The sequence below is a fragment of the Chrysochloris asiatica genome, unplaced genomic scaffold (assembly GCF_000296735.1).
Source record: "Chrysochloris asiatica unplaced genomic scaffold, ChrAsi1.0 scaffold00128, whole genome shotgun sequence".
In the NCBI taxonomy this organism is placed as follows: Eukaryota; Metazoa; Chordata; class Mammalia; order Afrosoricida; family Chrysochloridae; genus Chrysochloris; species Chrysochloris asiatica.
In genome coordinates, this window is record NW_006408646.1 from 5,545,991 (window position 1) to 5,570,972 (window position 24,982).

The 24,982-nt window shown below is 43.9% G+C and overlaps 1 protein-coding gene across 1 annotated transcript in view; it reads left to right on the forward strand.

Annotated features, from left to right (window-relative positions):
- KREMEN1 (kringle containing transmembrane protein 1) overlaps positions 1-24,982 on the forward strand; it is a 119,294-nt gene that overhangs the window by 60,515 nt on the left and 33,797 nt on the right. The window contains exon 4 of the mRNA XM_006869301.1: positions 23,574-23,698. Coding sequence (XP_006869363.1) covers positions 23,574-23,698 — 125 coding nt within the window. The remainder of the gene's footprint in view (positions 1-23,573; positions 23,699-24,982) is intronic.

The window sequence follows — 24,982 nt, forward strand, 5'->3', positions numbered from 1 at the left end:
CGCATGGAGAGAAGGTCTACTTCTGGTTCATTGGTCTCAGATATTTTATCTTTTTTCTGGACATGTGCTGATATGGTCATCTGCGTTTGCTTCTTGGACATGTTTAATGTTTATCTGTGGCCCTAATAATTAATTAAGGATGTGTTTGGGTAATTTCTTTTGTTTTCTGATTACTTCCAGGAAAATGCGATCAGGATGTGGTCTTCCCTTTTCACTCTCCTTATTGCTTAACTCAGAGTAACTTTTTTGGGCCTCAGTTGGGCCTGGGCCTCAGCTGTGGGCCATTTGGGCCTCGGGTGGGCGGTTTGGGCCTCTGGGGGCCTGGGTATCAGCACCTGGGCATCGGGCAGCTTCGGCCTCAGCAGGCGGGTTGGGCAGATTGGGCCTCACGGGCACTGGGCCTTGGCGTCCGTGCTATGCAGCGGGTTGGGCCTCAGGGCCCCTGGGCCTCGGCGACCTGGCTAGGTGATTTGGGCCTTGGTTGGGCTTGGGCCTTTGTGACCAGCCTGTGGGCGAATTGGGCCTCAGAGCAGGCCTCGGTCTCAGTGGGAGTGTCTGGGCTTTGGGCGGGCCTTGGCCTCAGTGGGCGGGCCTGTGCCTTGGGTGTCCCTGAGCCTCGGCAGCTTGGCAGAGGGCTGGTCTAGGCCGGGGCAGTAGAGGGCTGTGGGTAATGGCTGCAGGGAGGTAGTGTCTGTATTTGATGACGTAAAAGATTCCTCTCTCAGTCTCTCTGTACCGTGGGTACCCTGAATTTCCTGATATCCGCGCCGATATCCCTTTCTATTTGTTTGGCTTTGTTAGTTTATGCTTCCTTTTCTCTGGAAATGCAGCCTTCTAAGTGGGGTTGCTCTAGCCCTGCATTCCAAGGTCTTCAGGTGCAGAGGCACTTGCTGGCGCTGGCGCAGAAGCGGGAGCTGCGTGCAGGCAGGCAAAAGCTCCAAATGCCTGTAATTCCTCAGCAATTTGGTCTTTTAAAAAAAACGAGCTCAGAATATTGAAATATAAGATCTTATGTTTGTTCAAAGGCTATCTGTCTGCTAGACAGAGGTTTCCTATGTGCGATTCTGCCCCTTTTCCCCGAGACTGCCGTACCTGAGGTGCCTGATCAGGGAAGCGCCAGAAGTCGACCTATCCGTAGAGTTTTTAAGTCTGTCTTCTGCCTCTAAGTGATTGGAATATCTAAAATGGGGTTACAACTCGCCCACTGAAGGAGGCTTCCTGCAGAGCCTCTGCATTACATAAGACCATAGGTGGAATCCTGAGCCCCTTCCAGAATCTTCTGAGGTGGGAAATTTCCACTTGAAAGGACAAGCAGATCAGCCTGGAGAGGCTAGAAGAACCGAAGATACTTTGTGAAAGTAAGACCAGCAGGAAAAATACAAAACAATAAAATGGCAGTTCCATTGATTACTATAAGAACAAGCAAGTTGCTTGCCCAGGAGACATCAAGGCAAGCAATCGGGTCCCCTCAGGGCAAACCCCATTCCAAGACTAAAACTCACTGGGAATACACGAGCAGACATGTGCACTGATTGGTGAGCACATTTGTCACCTATAAGGGGAAGTGAGGGAAAAATAGCAATGAAGCTGCAAGCTAAGCTCTACAACGTTCAATAGACTCCTGTGAACTCAGGTGTAGACCTGGTTGGCCAGCAGTGTGGCAAGACCTGGGGACTCTTGGGCCCAGGGTCAGTGACATAGCCACAGAGGACTAGAGTGGAGAGTGAAGCATCCAGCTGATAAGAAGAGAGGACATATGCACAAGAACACCCACATTAGTAGATAATAGCCACTCGACCTGGCTTCAATGATCAGAGCTCAACTAGAAGAAGAAAGAAAAGGGGTTTAAAAAAAAAAAAAAAAAAGGATAATCTGATACAATTTGATGAACTTTATCTACATCTATGGATGCAGTAGCTCAAAAGAGGGAACAAATCTTTACAGTGAGGATCATTCCCACTCCCTCCATACACCGAGTAGACAGGGATGGGCAACTTGGACGTTGGCTACCCAAAATGGGGGGTGTTACAAAAGCAAAAAGTGACTAGCTGACAAGCTTTCAAGAGGGAGCCTAGATCCAGAGGGCGTGGACGAAGGTAGAATCTCCACTGAGTAGTATCCAGTCTGTCTGGTCCGGGCTAATGAAAGATGGGATAGGTCTCTTATGGTACTATAGTGAATAATTGTTATCAGGACTGACTGTGAGGGTTGGAAATGTAAAGGTAGCAAAAGGAGAGGAGTGATTGACTTTGCAATCCAGAAGCAGAAGTCCCTGGGACCATTAGAAGAGCAGAGTGTGGGACCCTACCCAGAGAAACAGAGATGCCTGAGATGGAGGCAGAGATGATGATGTGGAGAGATGGAGCGGCTGGGAACTCTAGATCCAGAGAGGGAGTGGGGCTGTATGCTGACAAAGGGGGAGGGGAGGGGCAGACTTGCAGGCTATTCCCTTTGGTTGGTTGATGATGCAATGGAGGGGATTGTAACCATGGCAATGAAGCAATATATGATAGGATGAATGTAAAGCTAATGTTTTCCCATTTAAACTATCACATAATTCACAATAAAACATTAAAAAAAAAAATACTATGGCTTGGATTGGGCACACCTTAGTTCTCAAACTGACATCTTTGCTCTTGAATACTTTAAAGAGGTCTTATACCTAATGCGATGTGTCATTGATCTCTTGACTGCTGCTTCCATGAGTGTTGATGATTGATCCGAGCAAAATGAAGTCTTTGACAACTTCAATCTTTTCTCCGTTTATTGTGATGTTATTTATTGTGATGTTATGTATTGGGCCAGTGGTGAGGAGTTTTGTTCTCTTTATGTTGAGGTGCAACACATACTAAAGGCTATGGTTTTTGATTTTTTTATCAGTAAGTATTTCAAGTCCTCTTCACTTTCAGCAGGTAAGGTTATATTATCTGCATATCACAGATTGTTAATGAGTCTTCCTCTTATCCTGGTGCCACATTTTTCTTTATCTAATCCAGAATCTCAGATTATTTGCTCAACATACAGACTGAGTAAGTATGGTTAAAAAAAAAAAAAAAAAAAAAAACAACCCTGGCACACACATTTCCTAATTTTAAACCATTCAATGCTCCCTGGTTCCTTCATGAACACAATTAAGTGTTCCAGAATACTCATTCTTTGCAATGTTATCCATAGCTTGTCATGATCCACACAATCGAAAGCCTTAGCATAGTCAGTAAAGCACAAGTAAACATCTTTCTGGTTTTCTCTGCTTTCAACCTAGATCCATTTGACATCAGCAATGATATCCCTCGTTCCATGTCCTGTTCTGAATCCTGCTTGAACCTCTGGAAGTTCTCTGTCAATATATGGCAGCCAATTTTTAATTGTCTTTAGAAAAATTTTGCTTGCATGGGATATTAATGATATTGTCTAATGGTGCCTGCATTCCGTTGGGTCATTTCTCTTAGGAATGGGTACAGTCAGTTGGCCAGGTAGTTGTCTTCCAAATTTTTTGACATAGATGAGTGAGGACCTCCAGTTTATTGAAAGATTTCAATTTGTTTTCTATCAATTCCCAGAGTCTTGTTCTTTGCCAATGCCTTCAGTGTACCATGGACTGCTTCCTTCAGTACCATTGGCTCTTGATCATTTGCTACCTCTTCAAATGGTTGAACCTCAACCATCTCTTTCTGGCACAGTAACTCTGTGTATTCCTTCCATCTTCTTTTGATATTTTCTGCATCATTAAATATTTTGCCCATGTTGTTGTTGTACTGTATTGTAGTCAGTTCCGACTCATAGCCAGCCTGTATAGGGTTTCTGAGGAGCAGCTGGTGAGTTTGAACTATCAACCCTGCAGTTCAAACCAACCTTAAGTTTGAGTGCTTATCCTATGGAGCCACACTAGGACTCCATTTTACCCATAGACTGCTTTAATATTTCAAGTTAAGGTTTAAATTTTTTCTTCAGTTCCCTCAGCCTACGGAATGCTGAGTGTGTCCTTCCCTTTTGGTTTTCTAACTCCAGGGTTCCCTAGAGCTGAAGAAAAGTTTGACCTGGCCTATTGTTTTCCTTCTAACTTAATGGACACCAACTGATTGTCTGCTTCCCTCACTCCACCCCCTCAGGCCAGAAAGTCTGTGTGTGTGGAAATTCCGATGGGACCTGATGCCTTCAGGGAGAAGTGCTGCCAGCCCAGTACTTGCCTTTCATAATTTCAATTTCCTTGTGTCCCCACTACCCAATAGAAAGGCTTCAGCTTCACTGTTCTTCCAACTTTACTGTGTCTTAATCCAGTCACCGAACAGAGAACTGTGAAGACCAAAGGAGTGGGCTTTTGCTCAGTCTACTGAGTGAAAATTGCAAAATAAAAAAAACCCATCTCATTTGGCTGGAGTTATGTAAAGAAGAAAGGGAAGTGGGGAGAGGGAGGCAGATTTTCCTCGGTCCATTTGTCCTATACAAAGATAGTCTTTCAGTACCCGCCTGTGTCCTTCTCTCAGGGATGGAGAAGAGAGGATTTTAGTCTGAGCACTTTGATTTGAAATGAGAATCCTCTTCAGCTTGCATTCAGGAAATATGATTTGGGCCAATAGGAATTGAGTCCCGTGCTCATTGACTCTTGGCTCCAGAAGCAAGAATTACAGCATCATGGTCCAAACACCTCTGATTTGTAATATTTGTCACTGGGCCTCGCTGTTCCAAATAAAGGAAGTTGACTGTTATTACCATTTCTGATGGCCCCTTGGGTAACTCTCTTAAGATTCCTATAGTTGACCTTGAACTGGTCTGGAGAGGGAGACTTGCAGAATTTGGGGGTGAGAACACAAGAAAAGAGATCAGTGTCTAGCTGTCGTGCTGAAGGGAGACCCTTCAGCCCACCCTGCATCACCAGGACTCTGGTCAGACCCTGAGTCTAGCAACACATGGAGCTTCCGCTGCAGCTGGTTCACATAAGTTCAGATAAACTTGGGCCGTCTACAGCGAGAAACTATGGTAATTGCCTGAAGGGCCCAAGTGAGATATAGTCTGACTATTTTAGGCTACTTTTGCCCTATTTATGGATGCAGAGACAGAGTTTTCATGACTAATACTAACCCTCTGTGTGAAGCCTGCTATTCATGATTAGCATTGGACTTGTGTGCAGGAAAAGGCCTCTGACATGATCAGATTCCTGGAAAGTTCATATCTGAATATAACAGACCCTGCAGGAGCCAGGGGGAGTGGATGTCCAGGGACAAAGCAGAATCTGGTTGAATGGTGGGTCATTGTGTGGAGACCGGAATCTCTGCCCCTCAGCTCATTATGTGGAGAGTTGAAACAAGAAGGGAGGCAGAGATGAAGTAGATTCAAAAGGAGCCAAAAGAAATCTGAACTGTGCCCTTGACCTGCAGAGCATGGATCAGAACTAACTGTTAAAAGGAGAGCAACACCAAGGTAATAGGATTTGCCCTTAGAACTGTTTTGGCCAGGATGTTTCAGAAACCCCTAGTGAGTTCTTATTACAGATGGAGAAATACAAATCTGAAAAACACATTCCAATGCCATTAAGTTTACCATCCTCTAGGCTCCACCCTCTAGATCTTCAAGTCCTGTTGGCTTGGAGGGGGGAATCTTTGGCTTGACAGCTGTTCTTTGCCTACTTCTCTTCCGTTACACCCGTTGTCTTTGCTATCTTCTTAATTCCCCTTTGCCCTCTTGCTTTTGAGGGGCAGCTTAGTGTGGATCACCTGCATGTGGCTTTTACTTCGCCTAGAGGATGTTTATAAATGTTTTGTATATTTTTTTGAAAGTTAAATAATGTAGTTATGAGTGGTATGAGTGAAGGAATGCCAGGCAAATGTCATTTTCTTAAAGTTGTTCATGTGGGCCTGAGGCCATGAACATCAGAGCTATTTTTTGTTTGATTGCTTACTATTAAAAAAATCCACTTGTTTAGTATAAACCCAACTATTAAAATTTTATCTTTGAAATAGTTGGGGAATTTGAATATCAACTGGGTATTAGATGTTGCTGTTATTAAGTGTTGGCCAGTCAGTTCCAAAAATTTCATGGAGAAATAGAATGAAAAGATAATCTATTTTTTCTACAAGCTGTTTGAAGCCCCTCATGTGTATCTTAGTTTGTTAGTGCTGCTATAATAGAACTGGGATAAGTGGGGGCTTTAATAGGCAGAAAACTATTTTCTCAGAGTTTAGGAGGCTAGAAGTCTGAACTCAGGGAGCAGACTCTAGGGATAGACTTTGTTGGCTCTTGGGGAAGGTCTTTGTCTCTTTTTAACTTCTGTTACTTGATTCCTTGGCATGTATGTTCCCCTCTGTGCTCTCTTCTCTGGGCCTAATCTAATCTTTTTATATCTCAGAGGTGATTGGCTGAAAATATACCCAGTACAGATAGGGTCTCATTAACATAGCAAAGAAAGTCCTATCCAAAGTGGGATTGCATCCATAGAGATGGGAATTGAGGATTTACCGCACATATTTTGGGGGAGACACACTTTAATCCGTAACACTGTGATAATAACATGGTGGTTACACATTTTTGGAATGTCTTTTTTAATTACAGATGCATATTAAAGTATTTGTGGTTGAAATAAAATGTATGCCTGGGATTTGCTTTAAGAAACAAAGTAACTCAATAAGGGTGAGGCAAATGGCTGAGTCAAGAATGGTAAACAAAGAAAAATGTGGCTATCTATTGATGCTGGGTGGTGGGTAAGTTTTGATATTCTTGCCCACTCTTGTTTGTGTATGTTTGAAAGTTTCTATTATGAAAACCCCTTTTTATTATTAATTCTAAAATGGTTTATGCTAAATATTTAAAAAATACATAGATACAATATTCAGAGTTGTGTGCCACCAAGTCAGTTCCAACTCATAGTCACACTGTATAGGGTTTCTGAAAGCAGCTGGTGGGTTTGAACTGCCATTTTGTGGTTGCCATTCCAGTCCCTACCCTACAGCACCACACCAGGGCTCAATATTCAGAATATCTAGATTTAAGTATGTATCTGTAAAACTTTTGTGTATAGCTCACAGCAATCTGAATTAATGATTAATATTAGTTATTAAATATTTTAACTTACACAAGGACTTTAGACATACTTAAATGCTAATAGCTGGGATAAGTGATATTTCTTAAGCTCTGGTCACATACCAAATTTTGTACAGAGTAAGAGTAGTGTATAGGGTGGATGGTCTGTGACTTGTGGGGAGCCCCCAGGCTAGGAAGTAATAAGGCAGGCATATAAATAAATAGGTATTTCAAGATACTCTGTAATAAGTAAGGTGAACACATGGTTCTGTGTGAGCACCAAGCAGGGCCATCTACCCTGAGCTGGTGGAAGGCAGGGCTTAGGTCTGTCAAAGAGGGCTTTGGAAACAAATCAAGCTTAGAGCATTGCTTCTCTAACTTTGTAATGTAATCAACATGTAATCAACTAGGATCTTGTTAAATTGTGGATTCTAATTTAGTAGCTCGAGGTAGATCCAAGGTTCTGCATTTCTAACAGGCTCCTGGGATGCTGAAGTTGAGTAGCACATTTCTAGATGTTGGGTAGGGCGGAGTTAAGGAGAGCATTTGCAGCAGAAGGAATAGCTTGAATGTGCACACACACACACCACGATGGTAAATTTTAAGAAGGAAGGGGCAGGAACTGGTTTTTGAAATGCTGCAGGCTCATCTCTTCCTGTGCACTTAGCCCCCAACAGCTTGTGACATGTCCTGCATCCAAGGAAAATCTCAACCTCAGCCTTCAGACTCCAGAGCAAGGGCCTTTCTTACCCAAGCACCCTGAGTGGAGACTGGGTCAGGGAGAGGAGGCAGAGGCCTAGGAAAGCAGTGATACATTTTCATTCTTTGATCTGTTAGACCTTCTATGGGAGTAGTGCTCGCTCTGTTAAACCGGGTTAACCCATGCTCCTGAATGCAGTGTTAAATGTGCTGTCGTTTAAAAGGAGAAGATTATGCTATGTCAGTAAGGTGAGATGAAATGTGAAAAAGAAAAGTGATCAAGAATATCACTCCCATTAAAAGATGGAGAAGGAGGAAAGGGGAATAAAAGGAGGAGATGAGGTATGAGCTGTCAATGGAGTCAGATAATTCAAAGTCTGTAATCTGGGTACAGAATTTGGACTTGTCCCAGGAAGATGGTGATGAGACTGAGGAACGCATGCAGCATCTAAAGGAGACACTTCTAGTTTTCTCAGCATGTGCTTTAGGGATTTCGAGAAGCTGCCTAGTGACGGTATCATTGGCACAGGTCAGCCCATACAGGATGTCAGTTATTGGTGGTGTTGTTAAGTGCCATTCAGTTAGTTCCGATTCATATAGAGTTTCCGAGGAGTAGCTGGTGAACATGAACCCCTGACCTTGGGGTTCAAACTGACCTTATGGTCCAGTATTTATTCTACAGCATCACACCAGGACTCCAGCGATCAACACCTCATTAACATTGAACCAAAGGTCCACCCAGCTGTGGCCTCACTGATTCAAGATTTGTTGCCCCTGCAGAACTCCTGGAGTTCTGATGTGGTGCTGTAGGATAATACACTGGACTGCAAGATGGGTTAGACCCACAAGGTCTAAGGTTCAAGCTCACTCCTCTGAAACCAGCCACTTCTTGGAAACCCTATACAGGGTTGCTATGAGTCGAAACCGACTCAACAGCACTTAACAACAACAATAAAAGGGACTGCAGGTGTGGCACTGGACTGAGAACCACAAAGTTGGCAGTTCAAACCCATCAGCTGCTCCTCAAAAACCCTATACAGGATCACTGTGACTAAACTGTACTTAACAACAACAACAACAATGATTAGTATTTACCTTTCTCGAATGCAGCCCCCCAAAACAGGATTTGAATGCTTCCACTTGTGATCCCTAATAATTTGTGATCCCTAATAATTTCTCAAGTTCTGTTCAAGGGCAGTTGGGAAGTGATGATGGTTAATTCTAGTCACTTCTTTGTTCCTGTCAGTACTCTCTGTATTTTAAGGTCAGCACTGAATTTCAGTGTGTTTCTGTCATCCTTGAGTGCAGACTGTGGACAAAGCACTTAGAGTCACAAGATTTTATTTAACCTTTTCAGTAATACTATGAAGCAGTAAGGAGTCCTGGTGTGGTGCTGCAGGATAAATCACTGGACCACAAGGTTGGTTTGAACTGCAAGGTTGGCAGTTCAAACTCACAGCTGCTCCTTGGAAACCCTATCCAGGGTCTCTATGAGTCAGAACTGACTTAACAGCACTTAACAACAACAACATGAAGCAGTAGTGTGTCCACTCTTCCCCCACTCCCATTTTCCCGATGAGGAAACTGTTACTCGGGTGAGGCTAGAGCGGATTTGGATCTTGGATACCTGACAGTAAGCCCAGGGCCCTTTCCTTCCTGTTCTTGAGAGCAGCCCCCACTTCTTTTATTGCCTTGAAAATGGGGTGGGGGGATGGGGAGAGGGCCTGGGATGTAGCCAGGCTACTGTTAAGATCATTCTTCAAAATTTTCTTTGTGAACTGTTTGGGAATTAAAGTTTGAAATTCAGATAGTATGCTGAATTACTAAGATTGCCTTTCTGACATTGTGGAAACCAAAGGATTAGCTCAGTGGCGACAGAGGGTCTGCAGTTCATGCTGTTCACACTGAAGTGATTTTCTTTTCTTCTTTGGGTTTGGGAAATCCCAGGCCCCAGGAGTAAAGCAGGCTGCGATGGTATCCAGGAAGCATTTGATGCACAGCAGTCGCCCTGGAGAATGCTGAGCCAACTCCGAGGTGTTCCCAGCCCAGCTGTTGTCAGCTGGGCACTGGCTTCCCAGAGCTGGACCTCCAGGTCTCTTCCAGGCCTGTGTCTTTATTGTTGCTGTGGTATAAGTTTACCCAAAAAAGAGCTTTTCTCTGTGCATCATTTATACTTCACAGCTTCAGACTTTTAGTCTGTAGCAGAAACATTCTGGAAGTGGACATTAATATACATTATGCAGACTAGTTTTTTAACATGTAAGCTTTGTCTTTCAGTTAGTGCTTTTGCATCCTTGATTTAGGCATCTGTTAGACTGCCTAAATTAGTATTGTCATAATCCTACCTCTCATTTTATGTGAGTAGTTAACTTTGTTTTCCCAACTAGACTAAGCCATACAAAGACAGGAGCAGTGGTAACTTAGGAATTTCTGAGCGACTTGGGATAGAAGGGGAGCTCGAGTATTTTTCTCTTTTCTCTTTTTAAAAATTGAGTCACATGGGTGAGTTCACTTCCAGACCTGAGGGGTGGCTAAGAGCTGTAGTCTTAGTGTAGTATACGTGTAGCAGGGGTAACTGAGGTGGGGGTCCTACCAGTCTCTTTCCTACCAGTGAGCTTGGTCTTTTTTATGATTTTAGGTTTTGTTCTATATTTTTCTCCCTCTCTATCCAGGACCTTCTAATGTGATCCCTTTCAGAGCAGTCAGTAGTAGTAGCTAGGCACCATCTAGTTCTTCTCATCTCAAGGTTGTGGAGGCTGATGTTCACCACACGGTTCATTAGTTCATTGGACTAATTGTTTCCATCCATTTTTTATTTTCATCACCCTTCTTTGCTCTACTAATGAGCTTCTAAGACCCCAGTCACCAAAGTGGTCTGTAGCATATCATCTTTGTGGACAGTATTATATCAATTGACCTTGGTGTTCACAAGAGACCATGGTCCTGAGTTCCCAGGCCCGTGATTCATTCCCCTCAAGGTGTTGGGTGATACCTGAGAAGTTTTTAGAACTTTGTGCCTTGTATGCTTCACCACACTCATGGATCTATTTGCAGTGGAGGTAAATGCACCTGTAGACTTATACAGGATTTCTCTTGAAGTAACACACCCCTTCTACCTGGATTGCATGTCTATTTGTGAAGGGGTGCTGATGGAGTGGTTAGGGACTTTACTCCTTGGAACTATTTCTTGGCTACCACTGAAAAGAAAATTTTATTTCACCAGAATTTGGGGGTGGAGTGAGGGGAGGAAGGGGAAGGTGGAGCACAGTGTAGGGAGTAGATACAGGATAGTTTGGGTGCTAGGGAGGGGGGCAATACACGAGAAGGGGGACGGGAATGGGAGAACAAGGCGGATGGGAAAGCAATTAGGCAAAACGGGGGAAATAATGTTAAGATGCTTGGCTGTCTTTTGAATCTTGGTTTCCCTGGCATACTGTTATAAAATACACTTGAGGGGAAGAGAAGGGAATAGCCAGAAATATCACCATAGAGCTTGTAAGTCCGTCTTCTGCCTCTAACTGATTGGAATACCTAAAATGGGGCTACAGTGCGCCCAGTGAAGGAGGCTTCCTGCAGAGCCTCTGCATTACATAAGACCATAGGTGGAATCCTGAACCTCACCCAGAATCATCTGAGGTGGGAAATTTCCACTTGAAAGGACAAGCAGACCAGCCTGGAGTGACTAGAAGAACAGAAGATACTTCTTAAAAGAAAGACAAACAGGAAAAATACAAAACAATTAAGGCAGTCTGACTGATTACTAAGAACAAGCAGGTTGCTCACTCAGGAAACATCAGGGTAAGTGGTCGGGTCCCCTCAGGGCAAACCCCCTTCCAAGACTAAGACTCACAAGCAGACATGTGCTCTGATTGCTGACCATGTTTGTCACCGATAAGGGGAAGTGAGAGAAAAACAGCAATGAAGCTGCGAGTTAAGTCCTACAACATTCAGTAGACTCCTGTGAAGCCGAGTGGAGACCTAGTTGGCCAGCAGTGTAGCAAGACCTGGGGACTCTTGGGCCCAGGGTCAGTGACATAGCCACAGAGGACTAGAGTGGAGAGTGAAGCATCCAGCTGATAAGAAAAGAGGACATATGCACAAGAACACCCACATTAGCAGATAATAGCCACTCGATCTGGCTTCAATGATCAGAGCTCAACTAGAAGAAGAAAGAAAAGGGTTAAAAAAAAAAAAAAAAAAAAAAAATCTGATACAATTTGATGAACTTTATCTACACCTATGGATGCAGTAGCTCAAAAGAGGGAACACATCTTTACAGCGAGGATCATTCCCACCCCTCCATACACAGATTAGCAGGGATAGGCAACTTGGACATTGGCTACCCAAAATGAGAGGGAAACAAAGGCAAGAAGTGACTGGCTTACAAGCTTTCAAGAGGGAGCCTAGATCCAGAGAGCACGGAGGAAGATAGAATCTCCATTTAGCAGTATCTGATCTGTCTGAGCGGGGCTGGTGAAAGGAGATGGGGATAGGTCCCTGTGGTACAATAGTGAATAATTGTTATCAGGTCTGACTGTGAGGGTTGGAAATGCAAAGGTAGACATTTTGTAGCAAAAGGAGGGGAGTCCAGGAGCAGAGGTCCCTGGAACCATCAAGGGAGAAGAGCGGAGCTCGGGACCCTACCCAGAGAAGCAGTGACACCAGAGATGGAGGCAGAGACAATGGTGAGAGATGGAGCAGCTGGGGACTCTAGACCCAGAGATGGGGAGGGCCTGTGTGCTGATAACCGGGGGTGGGGGTGGGGGCAGGCTTGCAGGCTATACCCTTTGGTTGGTTGATGATGCATGGAGGGGATTGTAACCATGGCAATGAAACGATATACGATAGGATGAATGTAAAGCTAGTGTTCTCCCATGTAATTTATCACATAATTCACAATAAAACATTAAAAAAAAAAAAAAAGAACACTCTGTTTCAGCAATCTTCCAACAATAACAACACTCAGCACAGTTATTGTTGTTAAGTGCCATTGAGTCGGTTCCAACCCATAGCCATCCTGTATAGGGTTTACATGGAGTAGTTGGTGAGCTAGAATCACTAACCTTGCAATTTCAAATGACTTTGCAGTCTGATACGTTAGACAACAGTGCCACAGCAGGACTCCACTCAGCACAGTACTAGAGGCCATACAAGTGCTCTGTAAATACATGCATAGTCTTTGTTGATGATGTGATGAGAGACATCTTCCCAGAAGAGAGACAGCCCAGACTAGTGGACAGAGTGTGGATGTTAGAGCTTGCTTTATGGTTTTAGGCAACATGACTTCCCTCTGAGCCTCGGTTTCCTCCTCTGTGCTTTCCTACCAAGCTCATTTGGAAGATTTAGCACACAAAGCTAAGTCCCGGACCAGGTGCTTGGTAAGCATGAAAATACTAGCAGATATTGTGGTGTCCATTGCTTTCTCTGAGGATTCAGCTGCCACTAGCCTGTGCCCATGGCCTAACTCCTAGAAGGTGTTGTGGTATGGCGCTGTAAGGTAATACTGGAATGCTAAAAGGAGCTCTGGTAGCGTAGTGGTTACGAATCGGGCTGCGAACCTTAAGGTCAGCAGTTTGAAACTACCAGCCGCTCCGCGGGAGAAAGATGAGGCTTTCTACTCCCGTAAAGATTTACACCCTCGGAAACACTGTACAGGGTCGCTATGGGTCGGAACCGACTCAACGGCACTTAACAACAACAACAACAACCATAAGCTAACCTCAAGGGTGGTGGTTCAAACCCACTAATCACTCATCAGATACCCTATACAGGGTTGCTATGAGCTGGAACTGACTCTATAACACTTAGTAAGAACAAGAATTTCCTTTTCAAAGGAGCCTGGTAGTATAATGGGTCACGTGCTGTGCTGCTAACCACAAGGTCAGCAATTCTAATATGCCAGTTGCTCTGCTGGAGAAAGGTGAGGCTTTCTGATCCCATAAACACTTACAGCCTCGGAAACCCTATACAGGGTCGCTATGAGTTGGAACCGATGTGGTGGCACACAACCACCACCACCATTCCTGTTTCATCTGATTGCCTGAGGGCCTCAATACCAAGCTTCAGTTGGTGCTGCTGCGGCGGCCATTCCCGAGAACTGGCATGGCATTGGGCCCAGGGAACACAAGGGGCCCCATGTTTGTTCTTACAATGCAGTTTCATGAGTCCAGGTCTGGTGTGTGCACTTGACTAATCTTTATTTTCTGCAGTGGATATGTTTAGTTGTCCACACACACAATTACAGACTTTCTGCACCAAATAGACATTTCCCTTAGTTATAGATACACTGTGTTTCCAAAATGTTAGAAAGCACAATCTTGTAAAGCCCAGTAACTTGACAATGGAAAACTATGGAGGTCCATAATGACAGTTTGGCTGGCAATCTTTACATCAGCACTTGATAGGGTCTCTGAGGTCTATAGGAGTCCTGGTGTGGTGCTGCAGGCTAATGCACTAGACTGCAAGGTTGGCAGTTCAAGCTCACCAGCCACTCCTTGGAAACTCTATACAGGATAGCTATGAGTTGGAACTGACTCAACAGCAGTTAACAATAACATAAGGAATATAAATCTCAGCTCCAGTTGCTGTTGATACTGATTTTGACAGAAGTGATCCTATATGTGTCAGAGTATAACTGCTCCATAGGGTTCTCATGGCTGTGAACTTTAAGAACAAATCACCAGGCCTTTCTTCAGAGGTACATCTGGGTGGGTTTAAACTGCCAAGCTCTCAGTAGCTTATCACTTAGCCATTTACACCACCCAGGAACATCCAAGGAATATAAATAAATGTAAGAAGTAGTTCCTACCCTCAATCTTATGATATAATTAGGAATCTAAGTTATCAGCTTATAAGAAAATTGGAGACCAGTACACAGTTATATAAATAAGTGTTTAATTATGAAGACAGTGCTGTGAGTTTATAAAGAGGAAAAGGCTCAATAGGGTTTGAGTAATCGGGGAGCATCCTTATGGAGAAAGGTGATAGGTAATGGCTGAGTCAGGGTGCACCAGGAACAAAATGACAGAGCCCTGGAGGAAGGGCAGGAGATTGGTGTGTCTGGACTGTGATCTAGGCTGCCTGGAGTAGAGGAGTGGGCAAAGAGCAACCAGGCCAGCTGTTGACTGTCAGAATTGATTCGATCAGGAATGGCATACTAAAGGCACTATTTTCAAATGATGGATCCAGTGTCCATTTATAGGAAGAGGGTTTGGGAAGGAGAGGATGAGTGTAGATTTGTGAATGCAGGGGATAAGGATCTCTAATGGCCCAGTGGGATAATAAGACAGGAAGGGTTAAATCCCAGATGACTTTAGGAAGAAGACAGAACTTGATGACAAGGGATGAAAGAGCAGGAGAACAAAAAGATGACTCCTGGGTATTTGTGGTATCCCTGAAAGAAATGTACAAATCAACTCAAAGTCTTCTTTGCAGAGGCACAGTGAACTGAACTGCCACTGAGTCGATTTCAACTCATAGCAGCCCTATAGGACAGAGTGGAACTACCTCATAGCATTTCCAAGGTTATAAATCTTTAAGGAAGCCACATATTTCTCCTGTGGAGCAGCTAGTGGGTTAACAGCCAAGTACTTTAACCATTGTGACATGAGAGCTCTCAGATTCAAAAGCAGAAGAATCAATTTCAACTCTTTACAGGAGGAAGAACACACATGTGTAAGGCAGGGAAGAACTGTTGGAGCTTCTTTGGAGATTATCTGATACGTTAGATCTCCAGAAATTATGTTTCAGAAAAGGGACTCTAACCAGGAGGGAACTACTGCTGATAACATCAGTGCCATTTAAGACTCAGGATCCTTAGGGACTCTTTCACATTCCCCTAATGGCTAAATTTCATTGAGAAAGAAAACAAAGCTGTGCTTAGTTATTTATTTGGATGAGTTGGTATGACTCAGAGGCATGAGTGAGGCTGTTTGAAGAAGCAGAGAGACCAAAATGGATTGTTGATGTTAAGAAGTAAAGTTATAGAAGGATGGTGGAGCCATATTAGGATAAGGACTTAGACCAACATAGCAGCTTCTAGATTTGGAATGGAAGTTACAGGTGGACAGGAGAGAAGCTTCAGTGGGCTGGTGGTCAAAAGGGCTGAATCATACCAACTCATCCAAATAAAGTAACTAAACACAGCTTTGTTTTCTTTCTTAATGAAATCTAACCCTTAATCCAATAATGCTCTGAAGTAAGGATTCTAAATGAGTCATTCCCTAGTGGTGGTGGTGGTGGTTGTATGCTGTCCAGTCGGTTCTGACTCATAGTGACCTTCTATAGGATTTTCAGGGCTGTAAATCTTCTTTTTTTTTTTTTCCCCTGTGAAAATTAAAATATAATAATCAACATAATGACTCTTACTGGTTTGAAGAAATTCACTGGCATCAAATGGCAAGCCAGAGTAAGAAACATTGACATGTGGAATCAAAGTTTAAGGTCGACATTGGGATTGGAACCTAGAGAAGTTCCTAAATCTTATATGAATTGAACTATGTGGGGCTGTAACTCTTTATAGGAGCAGAAAGTCTCATCTTTCTCCTACAGAGTAACTGGTGAGCTTGGACTGCTGACCTTAAGTTAGCAGCCCAATATGTAACCCACTATGCCACCAGGGTTTCTTAGTTTCCCAATAGGGTACCAGAAGTATCATCTTTCCATAGGAAGACCACCCCTCATTCACACTTACATCCAGTTTCCATGGAAGGGAAAGACCAGCTACTGAGGTATCAGTGAGGCAAAAGATTGTATTTCTGAAGAAACAGATTTTACTTATAAGAAGAATAGAAGGAACTCTTCTGTGGAAGGAGTATTCAAAAACTTAGGACAAAAACTTTGCCTATGGTTTCTGAAAGCAAGTTTCACAACTCTGGAACAGAAAATAGTAACAGTCAGGCTGTTGACCTTAAGTTAGCGTATGTGAATTGCTGTTTGAAGACTGAGTTTTTACATTGAGCTTTTACAAAGATGGGCAGCATCTCTCTCTCTCTTTGTTTTTAATAATGTTGTATTGTGGTTTTGGTCAGCCATCATCCAAGAAATTCTTTGGTTGCCAGGACTAGAACTTATTCAAGTTAATATGATCTTGAAATTAAAAGGATCTCTTGGAAGGATATTAGTAATATATTAAAGGTACCATGGACTGCCAGAAGAACAAACAAATCTGTGTTGGAAGAAGTACAACCAGAATGCTCCTTTGAAGCCAGCATGCCAAGACTTCATCTTTCATACTTTGGACATATTATTGGGAGAGACCATTCCCTGGAGAAGGACATCATGCTTGGTAAAGTGGAGGGACAGCGAAAAAGACGGAGACCCCCAATGAGATGGATTAATACAGTAACAGCCGCAATGGGCTCAAGCGTAGCAGCAATTGTGAGGATGGCACAGGACTGGGCAGTGTTTCATTCTGTTGTACATAGGGTCGCTATGGATTGGAACTAACTGGAAAGCACCTAACAACAACATCGCAGAATCAAATCCCTGTCTGCCAAGAACCTGAAAGAAAGAAGCACCCACCCTTCTTTAGGGTCACAGGGTCTCCCACCTCAGCTACTAACTACAAAATCAATAGTTTGACCCCACCAGATACTCTTAGGGAGAAAAATGTGCTTCTGTAAAGATGGTGGTCTAGGAAACCCTATGGAACAGTTCTCCTCTGGGCTGAAATTGGGCTTGTTGGCAATAGATTTGTTCCTTTTGATGTCAAATCATAATTCTTGGGTTAATCTGAATGAAGTTTCATGTCCCCTCAGCCCATCTCTAAATTGTATCTCAGTCAAGAGCTCTGGCCATGTAGAGAAAATGTTGGCAATGAACTCCCATGAGTTGTAAAGTCTCAGCTGTGATGAACAGGGAGTCCATTTGTGTTTTAAGATGATTAAAAACAACAACACAAAAATAAAAACTTAAAGTGATGAAGCCTCTTTGGCAAGAGGAAAAATGCATGACCAAGCCACAGGACTTTTAAAGTGGCCTTGAATGGAAAAAAGAATTGGAGAACAAATATCCTTTTCAAACTTTTCCTCCCTGTTTCTGGGAAGAGCTGAGGGTGGGACACAGCCTGGAAATATACTCAGATGACCAGGAAACACTCCCAAAATGACATGATGGGTCTTCTCCAGTGAGACCCCAAACCCAACTTCCAGGACAAGTCAGCTGGCAGGGCAGCCCATAGAGGCAAGCCATGCACAGAGCTGGGAGGCAATAGTGACATGCTGGCGAATCTTAGGGAGTCAACTTTTTCATTTAGTTCCTCAGACTGACCCTATAAGAAAAAAAGAGGGGTAGGGAACCCTGGTGTGGCACTGCAGCATAAGTACAGGACTGCTAACCTGCAAGGTCAGAATTCAAAACCTATACAGAGTTGCTATGAGTTGGAACCAACTTGATGGCACTTACCAACAACAATAGGGACACCAAGGAAAAACTGTGGAGTGGGAATCTACAACTGCATCATTGTATGGTCTCCAGTGCCATGTTGTATGAGGGAGCATCAAAAAAGTGTGTGGACAAATTCCATTCCCTTTTCATTAATTTTTGAAGGTCCCTCATATGGAGTCCTGGTATGGTGCTGTAAAATAAGTACTGGACTGCTAACCCCAAGGTCAGTGATTCAAACCCACTAGCCTCTTCTCAGAAACCCTACACAGGTGTTTTGTGTATCACGCTGTGGGTTAATGCTCCAGACTGCAAAGCCATTTGAACTGCAAGGTCGGTGGTTCAAGCGCACCAGCTGCTCCTTGGAAACCCTATACAGGGTCACTGTGGGTCAGAACCGACTCAACGGCACTTAACAACAACAACAACAACAGAGTCAGAACCAACTCGATATCACAAAACAACAACAACAACATATGTTCATGCAAGCCCCTTAACAGCTTGCTAAAGTGTGCTTCTGTCTTTGTCAAATAGGAATAACATCACCCACCCTGTCTTCCTGAAGAGGCTGTGAGTTTCATGTGAGAGAACTTGCATGAAAGCACATTGTCTGCTAGGCAGATGTGGAGGATTCAGATATTAATACCAAGGGTCACACCCAGTTTTCTGAGTTGGGTGCCTTTGATTTAGTCTTTTAATGCAAAGCTGTTTTACTTTTCTATTACTCAGCAAGTTGTTCTTTTTTGTATGTGTGCTGAATGATAAAGGCTTTATGATCTAGAATGATAATAAACACTATTTACTCTGCACATTCTAAATTGCCAGGCCTTGTAGTATTTATTTGACTTACATTATACAATTTTAATTCTTACAAGGGCCCTTTGAGGCACGGATTGTTGTTCTGCCCACTGCCGATGAAATTTGAGCATTCAGAAAGGAGGAACCAGAACTCATACGTGGGTCGGTCTGACACCATGCCCACATTTGTGATCACTGCAGTGTGCCAGCTGCTTCAGGGCAGATGGTGGCAGCACCCGTGCCCTTCAAAATACTGCCAAACGGAAACAACCCCTGAGCTGTACCTCGGGGGGCGGGGGGGGGGGGGGCGCAGCATAAAGGCCCTCCCTCTTATAGAAACTATGCTTGGCTTTTGTAGAATTCTAACAAGTGTGATCGGTTTTTTTCTAAGCCTAAGAAGCAGCATATTAAGAAGAGAGGAGCCATGGTGGTGCTGTAGGATAAGCACACAGTGCTAGACACAGGGTTGGCAGTTCAAACCCACCAGCTGTTTCATGGGAGAAACATGAGACTTTCTGCTTCTGTAAAGATTTACAGTCTCAGAAACCCTATACAGGATCGCTGTGAGTCAGAATTTTGGTTTAGGAAGTGATGCGTATGAGCCCTGGTGGAGTAGTTAAGTATTGGCCTGCACAAGATCAGCGGTTCGAACCCACCAGCTGCTTGATGAGAGACCGATGATGCTGTCTTCTCCCATAAAGATCTACAGCCTCAGAAACCCCCTGGAGGACAGTTCTATTCTGCCCTATAGGGGTCACCTTGACTTGGAATCAACCCAACGGCAGTGGGTTTGTTTGGTAATTTTTCTTCCTAAGCAAAGCCTGCAGGCACAGATAGTAGTAAGAACTAGGTGCTGCTCTCTATGGCTTCTTCCATTTCAAAGGTTTCAGCAGTGTTGATGGCAACCAAGGAGACAGTAAAGTCAAGACACAAGAATGCAAAAAAGCACACCACATTTGCTTAAGGAATTTATGTGATGCATTCTGGAAAGGTTTCATCCAAAATGTTTTAAAATAACATTTTTAGCTTTAAAGGTAACCATTATCGAAAACTCAGTTATCCATAATAGTGCTTCTAGGGAGCCAAAGAGGAGCAGGAGTCAGAAGCAGTGGCTTCGAGCCATAGTGGCTGGTGCAGATATCAGCTCTTCTTTTTGCTTCTACTCTGTTTTGTTCTTCCAGTCCTGCCTGAGAGGTACCGGTAGCCACTTTTTTGGTTTCAGCTGGCAGCCCAGGACAGGCTTGTTCATTCTGCACATAGTTATAGGGCACCTGCTGTGTGACTGGGGCCAGGCCCTGGGAACACAATGGTATACAGAAGGCACAGTCCTGCTTCAAGTCTTCTGTGGTTAAGTCCAGGAGTAAAACACATTACAGGTGTTTAAAATCGTACACATAGGCTGCTTTAGGACCACACAGCAGGGGCTTGTAAACCTTCAGATGAGACCCAGCCCTGCCTGACACCTTTCCTGCAGATTTGTGAGAGACCCTGAAATAGAGGAAAAGATGGGGATGGGATCTTATAGAAGAAATGATGTTCAGGCTAAGCAAGGAAAAGCAAAACTGGAGAGGCCAGAAAGCAAGGTGCAGTTGGGAACCTTGTAGCTAGGCCTTCATATTAAAAGGGAGCCCAGAGAGAGGTCAGATGGTGGGGGCAGGAAGGTGGGACAGTACAGACCAGGAAGAGCCTGTGTACCACGTGAGAAAGTGTGGACTTTATCCTGAGGGGCAAGCAGGCACTTTGGAGGGTTTGAATCAGGGCCCTGCCTACCTCCCCAGCTGCGACTGTTACCCCCTCTCTTCACCCGGGCTTGCTCACTTAGCTGTGCAAAGCCAAGGTTCTCCTAGCCTCAGGCCTGGAATGTACTGTGAAAAACTTGGGACCAGGGAGATGGAATAGGAAGTCAGTAGTCTGAGCAGGAGAAGTTGCTGGCCTGGGCTGGAGAAGTGGCAATGCGGATGGAGAGACATGGCAGTTGTTGGGCAGGTAGTTGACGTGGGAAGTAAGGGTGAGCTAGACTGGGCAACTGTGTCCCAGTGACTTGGAGAGACAACTGGGCGTGGTCTGGCTCCCAAAAATCTGGGTAGTCGTGTGTTTTGGGACCTTACTGCCTCACTGAAACATGCGCTGCCTAAATTTACTCCCCAACTTGCTGTAAATAAAAGTATACACTGCATTAATGCAACCCATGGTCTTATTTATGTCAAATGTAAACATGTGCCTTGGGTTCTTGATGAATTAGTACATAGTAACATGCTTCCTTTTGAGTGTAATGGAACAAGTGAGACAAAAATCAGAGAAAATGACTGAGGTGATAGTAATCAAGACCCTTTAAACACATGGTTCAGAGTCCTGGTTTGGTGCTGTAGGTAAGTACTGGACAGCTAACCTCAGCGTTGGCAGTTCAAACCCACTGGCCACTCCTCAGAAGCCCTCCTGTACAGGAAGGCAGTGAGTGGGATCTTACTCCATGGCACTTAACAGCAACAAACACTTGACTCAGGCTTCCATATGCAAAGCCTTTAACAGCATCAACTTATCACCTGTGCTCCGGACTGCTCTGCAGTTGTTTAAACCCTGAAACTCAGACATTCCCACGCCAAGGGCCCTGAACACTACAGCCTAGAGCCTTTCTTTGTACATTTGCTGTCATGGTGATTTGGTTTGTTTCCGAAAGATGCATTTTCACATTTGTGTGGTGAGCCACATTTGTTATACAGTTGAGCCATCTATGACGCAGAAGGAGAAGGGTAAACACTTGGCTTAGAGGAGGAAGGCAATTCTTGGGGTTAGCGGACATACTTCCTGCCAATTTAAAATGAGCTACTCAGATGATGACAGGAAGAAAAATGAACTAGTCAGATGGTGACAGGAAGAAATAACGTATATAGTTTCATATAGTCAAAAATCTGGTGTGGCTATAGAGATATAAAGGTAAATAGATAGATGATAGATAAATAGGTAGATTGATAGATGATAGCTAGATAGATTATTGAGAGGTCAGTAGATAGATAACAGGTCAATCAATAGAAAGATATATAGATGACAGATAGCTAGGTTGGTAGGTAAACAGCTGCCGTAGAGTCTCCCCTGACTCGTGGCGACCTTATGTCCGAGCGCAGCAGAACAAAATGTAACCCAGTGCTGTGCTGTTCTGTGCTGGCATGTTTGAGTTCATCATTACAGCTGTGTGCAAATCCATCTCACTGAGGGTCTCCCTTCCCTTCACTGGCTGTCTGTCTCACCAGACATGATGTCCTTCTCCAGTGATTGATCCCTTCTGATGTCAGGTCCAAAGCAAGGAAGTTGGACATTGTTCTGTTATGATCTGTAAGATTTTCTTTGCCTTATTTGTGGGAGTAAGTATCCAGACCTTTCTCCCTAGTCTGCCTTAATATGGAAACTCTGTTGAAACCTGCCCACCATGCGTGAACCTGCTGCTGTTTGAAATGCCTGTGGCATGGCTTCCTGGATCACAGTGTGGATATAAATTTACGGGACCATTTCCAGTTTGCTGTCTTCCAGTCTTAAACATAAAGGGGAAATCCTATCTATGAGTCTATATGGCTGTTGCTTTGGAATTGGGCAGTCTCTGATTCTCACCTGACCTCTGTAAGTGCTTCCAGGACCAGGTTGCATTCATATCTTCAGTTATCACAGTTATCATTGTGAGGAATCAAACAGAGGAAGGTAGGGTAAGAGCTTCAACTCATAGTGCAGTGATTTACAAAGTAATAACACAGATGTAAAACTAAGGTCCAGAGAGGTTTACTTGCTCATGGCCCACAATTCCTTCATTCAGTAAACATATATTTGGTATAGATAGGTGTACTGGATGAAGTACAGACAGAACGCTCCCTAGAAGCCAGGATGGCGAGACTCCGTCTCCTGTACTTTGACTCCATGCTAGGTAAAGTAGAGGGCCAGCAAAAAAGAGAAAGACCCTCAATAGGATGGATTGTGATATAGTGGCAGGAACAATGGACTCAAACAACTGTGAGGATGGCTCAGGACCAGGCAGTGTTTGGTTCTGATGTGCATAGGATCTCTATGAGTCAGAACTGACTCAATGGCACCTAACAACAACATAGCTAGGTACATGACAAATAACCCTGAAGTATAAGGGCTTAAAATAACACATGTTTATAGTTTCATGCTGTGGGTAAGGAATCTGGGCACAACTTAACTGGGCACAACTTAAATGCTTCAGCATTTCTTGTACGCCTACAATCAAGATGGTGACCAGGGCTGGGGTCACATCGGAAGGCTTGACTGGGGAAAGATCCAATTCCAAGCATATGTCGCCATTGGCAGGACTCAGTTCTTTATGGACTGTTAGACCGAGAATCTCAGTTTCTTACTATTGGCTAGAGGCCTTGCCACATGTCTTTTCCCACTTGACATACTGCTTCATTGAAGTGTACAAGGGGACTTCAGAAAGTTCGTGGAAAAATGGAATTCAAAGAGGATGGCACCATCCTCACATATGCTTCAAAATAAAATGAAAACAGCATTGGCTAAAGACACGAAGTCTTCCATTTTTAAAGCTTGCTACTTGTTGTTTGTGCTTCAGGAGTGGAAATATTGGCTGGGACCAAAGTACCTGGCACAAAGAACACAGCCCTTTTGGTGTTTCACAGCCAGGTGTTGTGAAATTCTTTTGTTCTTTTTTATTCCAGTGCCTGGAAACCTTGGCTGCTACAAGGATCATGGAAACCCACCTCCTCTGACTGGCAGCAGCAAAACATCTAACAAACTGACCATCCAAACCTGCATCAGCTTTTGCCGAAGTCAGAGGTTCACGGTAATGGCTTTGTGGCTGTGCTTTCTTAGTGGTAAACGTTTTCTGCTGAGATAATGTAGAAGTCTGTAGATTGAACAATAGCAACCTGTCAAGCCAATGCCACTCTCCATTCTTTCTGCCAAGGAGAAATTGGAGAAAGAGTGAGGCTTGGAATTCAGGAGCAAGAGGTAGTACTTTTATCTAAAGACAGAGAAATGGGCAAGAAAATTCCAAAATATGTATCCCCTTCTGACTTCCAAGAGAGTTCTACATTGCTTTGTGCCTTTGTGTATCATAAGTAGTTACCTCTCTGAATCAGTAGTCATTGTTGTTGTTAGGTGCTTTCAGGTTGACCCTAACTCATAGAGACCCTTTTACAGTAGAATGAAGCACTGCCCGAACCTGCACCATGCTTGGAAGTGCTACTATGTGTGAACCCATTGTTGTTGACACTGCGTTAGCTTTTCTCATTGAGAGTCATCGACTTTTTGCTGATCCTCTACCAAGTACGATACCCTTCTGTTGGAACTGATGACATGCCCAAATAGAATCTGGAAAAAGTAAAGCAATGACTACTTCCTTAATAAACTAGGAGCCCTTGTTTGTATACCAATCCAAAATATTTTCGTCTTCTATCCATTTCTCTATCTAAAACTCATTCCTTGGTCATTTTAGTTCAATAAATCTATTATTTGTTACATCAAAAAAGAGAAGAGTAGAACCCTTTTGTCCTTCTGTTAAAAGCCATTAAGCAGACCCAAAGGAGGAGGATAATCTGACATGGTTCAGGACCTTTATGAGGCACGTAGCCCAACATGGTCGAGTGATTGGTTGCATGCAAAGAGATTGAACGTGTAAGTAAATGCATTTAGGATAATGAGTACAAACTAGGTTTCTCACAGTTGGAGAAGACAGTTACAAATATGAAGCCTGCAATGTTGGATTGAGATTGAAGTAATTAGTATAAGTGCAAGGTGATGTTGTTGTTGTCAGGTGCCATCGAGTTGGAACTGACTCATAGCAACCCCATGCACAGCAGAACAAAACAGTGTCCGATCCTGGGCCAACCCCACCACCGCTGCCACACTTGACGCCATCAATGATGCCACCTGGCTGATCCATCTCGTTAGGGGGTCTTCCTCTTTTTCTCTGACCCTCCACCTTACCCAGCATGACATCCTTCTCCAGTGACTGTTCTATCCGGACAATGTGTCCAAAGTATGAGAGACGAAGCCTAGCCATCTTGGCCTCCAAGGAGCACTCTGGTTGCACTTCTTCCAAAACAGATCTATTGGTTCTTCTGGC